The sequence below is a fragment of the Gekko japonicus genome, unplaced genomic scaffold, assembly GCF_001447785.1.
Source record: "Gekko japonicus isolate JY-2015 unplaced genomic scaffold, Gekko_japonicus_V1.1 scaffold2812, whole genome shotgun sequence".
Taxonomy (NCBI): Eukaryota; Metazoa; Chordata; class Lepidosauria; order Squamata; family Gekkonidae; genus Gekko; species Gekko japonicus.
In genome coordinates, this window is record NW_015168129.1 from 135889 (window position 1) to 141765 (window position 5877).

A 5877-nucleotide genomic window follows, 5' to 3' on the forward strand; every position below is an offset into this window, starting at 1 on the left:
CTTGAAAATAACCCTTTTCTGGAGAGTCCCTGGAGTCAAGAAAATCAGACTGGTTCCTCTGACTGGGACTTGCTGCTTCTTTCTGGCTTACACCATTTTTCTTTCATGGTTAATTTTATTTTGCGCTGATTTGATTGGTCCAATAGAAGGCTGTACATTGAGTTTGATCTTGGTTTTGTAATAGTGATGCTTTAAGGAAATAAAATACTCTGCAGACCTTATAACTGCTGTTTCTTCCCCATCCAGATGGAAGGCATCCAAGCCGGGCAAGTGCTCTGCCACCTGCGGCTTAGGAATTGCCCCACGGAATCTTTCCTGCATCCAGGTTTCTGGTGGCCTGGAGACTGTAGTGGAGGATGCTCTGTGCTCAGTGGAGAAGAAGCCCCTTGCTTTTGTCTCTTGCATGGTGAACGTCTGCCCTTTGGGGTGGCACAGGGTATGTATGGCAGTCACCAAAGTTCATGCCTGTGTGTGGATGTGCTGAACGCTAGCTCTCTCTTCCTCCTCCTCCTCCTTCTCCTCTCCGAAGAGATGGGTGCAGAGAGTGTAAACATGCTGTGTTTGGGACTTGGGTGGAAAGTTACATCTTTTATGATTCAGGTCAATTCATTTGCCATGGGGAGAAAGAGATGGGTTTCCCCTTCTCCTTGGCACCGTCTCCTTCCTGGTTCCCACTGAATGTCCCAAACGGCAATGACTGACTCCTGGTTGGCAGTGACGCTGCTTTAAGAGGCTGTCTGGTGACGGGACCTGTCCCAAACTTGCAGGGTCAACTGACATTGGCTGAGACAAAGGCATACACAACTGGCAGCTGCAGCAGCCAGGCCAGGATGTGCCCAGAACAGGCAGGGCAAGGCGGCAGGCTCTGGGTTCAGTCCCAGGGGAAGCCGGTCCCGTCACCCAGCCCTGCCCGGGAAAGAGAGCAGCCTGGGAGGCCGCAACAGGTGAGAGGGGGCTTCAGGACACTTCTGGCTGGGTGGAGGACAGAGGGGAGGGGACTGGAAGGGTGGCCTATTCCCCCTCCAGGAGGGCGGAGGAACCAGGTAGTGCCACCCCCTCCCCTCTCCCTTGGAGGCCTCGCAGGTCAGGTGGCAGCAGAGCACGGGTGGGCGACGGGGCCTCCCCTGACTGGGGGAGCAGGACGGAGGAGCTCTCCTGGCCTCCTCCTCCTCCTCCTCCTCTTCCTCTTGGATGCTGCTGCCGCAAGAGTCAAAGGAGGACAAAGAAGCCGGGGATGCTTGATGCTTTCAGTCTGCAGCGGTGCCGCTCGAGTCGACCCAGACTGAGCCACAAGACACCCACCAGAGCATTCCTGTCCTGTCCGGTGCCAGCTTTTGGCCAAGCTCAGCGCTTTTCTAGGTGTGAGCAAACGCACAGCCACTAAAGAGAAAATCACCTTTATTTAAACTTCACATGCATTCAACAGATCATTACTCATGATCTGAGCTGATGGCTGAGTGGAAAGTTACATCTTTTATGATTCAGGTCAATTCAGTTGCCGTGGTGAGAAAGAGATGGGTTTCCCCTTCTCCTTGCGGTAAGGATGGACAAAGAAGACGGAAAAGAACAATAAAATTCCTATCTCCGCGCCCAGGGGTCGTTTCGTAGAAAAAGAGCTAGGGGGACTCATTAGCATAACTCATTAGCATATGCCACACACCCTGACATCACCAGAAGTGTGTCATAAGGCCACACACCCCTGAATGCGCGCCCGCTTCGGGAGAGGGGATCAAAGTGTAATACAAGCCTCCTCCGAGACTTGATCACACAAATCTCAACCCTCTCTTGGGTCTTGATGCCTGCCAGTCATTCCCCCTGCCTGGGGGAAGCCGTGTTGGACCAAAATACAGTCCAAACTGCTGTAAGGAACACCCGTCCACCCTGAGCACTTACAGGGTGCGTCAAATCGCCATTTTACCCGACCGGAAGCAGGGGGCGGGGCTTCATCGTGTGCCCCGCCCCCCGCACCTCACCCGGGGGAACGGCGATCCCCCCCCCGAATTGACCCCTGTTCACGCCTCTGGGCTCAGGAAATTACCCTTAAAGAATCAGTCAGAGGGAGGCTTTTGGGATGACTAATTAAGGACTACAATTCCCGGGGGCAACTGCTCTTAAAGATACACAGCAGTTTACTATACCTACAGTTAACGCTGACTGGGGGCAGCACAATTCCTGTTTCCAGTCCCTGCTAGGTTCCCGCTAGGCTCAATCATTCACGCACTGCTTGAGCCACCTCCGTGAAATGTTGTGCTCTCATTGCCCTTTTTGAAGGAGAACGACGTGCGCCCCCTGGAGTCTTCTGTCGTCCCCTTTTGGCCCCATCAGAACCGCAGTCAGTCAGTCTCTGTTTGGAGCCCTTTGGCTGGAGAATGCCCGGTCAGCTGTGGAGGAGGTGAGCTACCTTCCATTGGGGTGTCTTGTCAATGACGACACCCTCCCTTCCGTGAGAACAGGGGGGCTTGTGTGTGGCTCCTCATTCCCACCTGGGCACTGGAGCTTTTTATGCCTGGATGTCTGTAGTTCAGAGTGGAGGTGCAGAGCTTCTGACAGGTTGGTTGGGGATAAGGATTGAGAGCCAAGTGACAGGCTTGGGACATAACTATGCGATTCACCTGACCTGTGTTGGGTCCTGGGCAATGTTCCCTCTAAGCTGAGTTAGTGTGAGCCAGCTCACAGTTTTTTAGCCTCCGGCTCGCACATTTTTATCTTGGCTCAGGAAGGAGGGCTGCAGAGCAATCTAATTCATGCGGTAGCCAAATTGCTCGCTCACAACTTTAATGCCAGTAGCTCACAAAGGAGAACTTTTGCTCACAAGACTCCACAGCTTAGAGGGAACATTGGTCCTGGGTACAGGATCAGACTTGCAGTCAGATGTACATCGGGGAGACTCACCTTTAAAAGCACCCATTCATTTGGTGCTGTGGGTGGGTGGGGCGAAGGAGCTTCCAGTTTCCCTCTAGCCTGGGTTTTGCCCGTGGCATTACCAATGCAAGAAGAATGCCAGATCAGTTATTAATATTGACACTTCTTTTGTGCGTCTGGTGGATTGTCCCCTTTAAAAAAAACCCTGAAACCATGGATGCTTCTATCTGAACCACTGCAACATTGCTCTGAGGATTGAATGGGAAGGGTTGGTAGTACTCAGGCACTAGCCAATAAGTGCATTCCACAGCTGTCTTTCCCCTCTTTAAATGGTTCATGCTGGAAATTTATAGAACAGGGGCTTGAATTCACTGAAAGTACCTCTCAGACTGCCCCATTGTTCCGTGGTTAGGTTTGTTTTCACTCGATGGGAAAGATTCTGAGCAGGAATTCCAGATGGGAGAAAGTCCCGTATAACTAACTCACAACATGCATTCCAACCACTTTCTCTTCCAGGCTCAGTTCTGTTGCGCTATGTCTGTCTGGACTTTGATACCAAAGAAGAAACTGAGGAGGGATATTGTGACCAGGCACTGAAGCCGGAGAGTCAGGTGGAAATCTGTAATCTTTTGCCATGCCCACCAAGGTAAAGTGCCCAGCGTGGGCACTGCATATACATATAGAGACTAGAAATGCAAGAGAAGATCCAAAGAATCCTAGCCCATGTGGCCACCGTAGCCTGGCAGGCCATGCCATCCCTTAGGTCTCCTTCCTGTCTGCAGCCCCAAGTGTCTTGCCAGGGTGGCCACTGACCACAGACCTGAAGGTTTTGTGTTTCGGCATCCCGCTGGCTGCTGCCCGGCTCAGATCCGCTAGGAGCTCTGAACGGCAGGGTCTGATCCGTCCTGTGGACTCTGTGCCAGCTGCCCCGGTCTTTTTTCAGGAAGAACAGGATATAAATCTGAAAAGCAAAATGTGGACCTGACCTTGTGAGATCCTTCTGGTCCCCCCCCTCCCCGTGTGATGAGTGGGAAGCCCCCGCTGTGCGGGTAGCAACCACAAACCAGGCATGACTTGTGGGCTCCTGGGAAAGGCGTTGGTGACTGCAGCCCACGTGGCCGCTTTCCTTGCAGCCAATAGGAGGGCAGAGCTAAGTTCCATATTCAGACTGGGGGAACTAAGCTCCGCCTTCCCCTCACACACACCTCTGGCCCTTTAAAAGGCTCCTCTCCTCTTCAGGGCTGATCCGTGGTGTTGCTTCACAGTGTGGCTCTTCTGGGAAGGGAAAAGGGGGGCGGGTTTGCTGTGCCGCCGGTGAGGCAAATACGGGGAGTCAAATGTGGTCGGAGGCAAAGATGGGGGTGGCAACAGTGGTGAGCAGCTGAGGCACAGGATATGTGGTGGACTCCGTCCCCACCCCCGTCCAGGCCACTTGCTGCAGCCGTGGGGAGACATTTTTGCTCCCCCATGGGAATCCTGCCATGGGCATTGCTTAGAACTGAGTGGGTTTAAACTCACACTGTAGCCAAGTCCATTGACTGGGAAGCATCCTGTGTTTGAGTGGCAAAGGGAGTGCTCTTTGCACATGCTTAGAGGCAGCTGAGCAGCCGTGAAGCTGCCTCATAGTGACTCAGACCTCCCTGGGTCCGTCAGGGTCAGCCTGGTCTACTCGGAGTGGCAGCAGCTCTCCGGGCTCTCTGGCTGAGGTTAGGGTTTTAGCTGGAGGCAGTGTTCCCTCTAAGCTGAGTTAGTGTGAGCTAGCTCACAGTTTTTTAGCCTCCAGCTCACACATTTTTGTCTCAGCTCAGGAAGGAGGGCTCTAGAGCAAACTGCTGTATGCAGTAAGCCCTCAGATTCCATGCCATTCCTTCAATGGTCTGTGTTGGTCGTTTTATGGGTTTACCTGTTGCCTTAAGAATCTGTCAATGTGGTTTGGGCGAAGTGGATGATATTGAGCACTATTTACTGAGATGCTCATGGCACGAATCACTTAGGCAGAGATTTATATACCCTATTTTACCTTTGCACAATGGATTCTCAAAAGAGGAGTTGGTTGTTTTTTTGCTCTCTGATATGGATGTATATGTTACCAGCAGAATGTCCCTGTTTGCTTTGGCGGCAAAAAAGATAAGATTAAGGCTAGGATTCAGCGCAAGTTAGTGAAGGGATAACTTAATGTGATGTATAAGGATTCTGTTTGTATTTATGTTTTGTTATGGCCAATGGCTAATACAATAAACTTGATGATGATTTATGCAGTAGCCAAAGTGCTGGCTCACAACCTTCATGCCAGGAGCTCACAAAGTAGAATTTTTGCTCACAAGCCTTCCCAGCTTAGAGGGAACATTGGCTGGAGGTGCCGTCAGGGGTTGAACATGGGACCTCCTGCGTGCCAAGCAGATGCTCTGCCATGGAGCCACGGCCCCCTCCCCAGACAGTTGCTGCTTTTTTATTGTTTCAGGGCCAGGCCCTGACCTTGACAGGTGGTGGGGCTCAGCCCTGCTAATGGTGCAAGGCAATCGGGGGCGCGTTCAACATTTGGGCTCTGCTGTTCCTCAGCTGGTTCCGCAAACAGGGCCCTTGCAGTGCGAGCTGCGGTGGAGGTGTGATGCGTAACGTCCTGTACTGTGCACGGCAGACGGGGGAGAAGGAGGAGGAAGAGATGCTGCCAGACACACACTGCGAGGATTTGCCCCGCCCCGAGGAACAGGAAGCGTGCAACCTGCAGCCGTGTCCCCCAAGGTCATTAGCTGGGCACTTGCTAGACAGGTGGGATCTGGAGTTCCGGGAGGGGGAGGGGTCACCGCCTCCACCCCCCAACCGCCACTACAAGGAGGCCAGGAAGACGAGTTGCCACAGGCTGTCCAGGAAAGGCGGCGGGGGGGGGGGAACAGAGATGGAGGAGCCCACTGCCTGGTCTCCTCGGGGTCCGCCTGGCTTGCCTCTGAAAGAAGAGCTCCTCCTGCACACTCACTCTGTGGTTGCCAACCTCAGGAGTGGGAAGTTCTTGGGATC

At 53.1% G+C, this 5877-nt stretch overlaps 1 protein-coding gene across 1 annotated transcript in view; it reads left to right on the forward strand.

Annotated features, from left to right (window-relative positions):
- Window positions 1-5877, forward strand: part of ADAMTS13 (ADAM metallopeptidase with thrombospondin type 1 motif 13) — a 66465-nt gene that overhangs the window by 49613 nt on the left and 10975 nt on the right. Inside the window, exons 19-22 of the mRNA XM_015414906.1 lie at window positions 216-436; window positions 2272-2392; window positions 3379-3508; window positions 5422-5604. Coding sequence (XP_015270392.1) covers window positions 216-436; window positions 2272-2392; window positions 3379-3508; window positions 5422-5604 — 655 coding nt within the window. The remainder of the gene's footprint in view (window positions 1-215; window positions 437-2271; window positions 2393-3378; window positions 3509-5421; window positions 5605-5877) is intronic.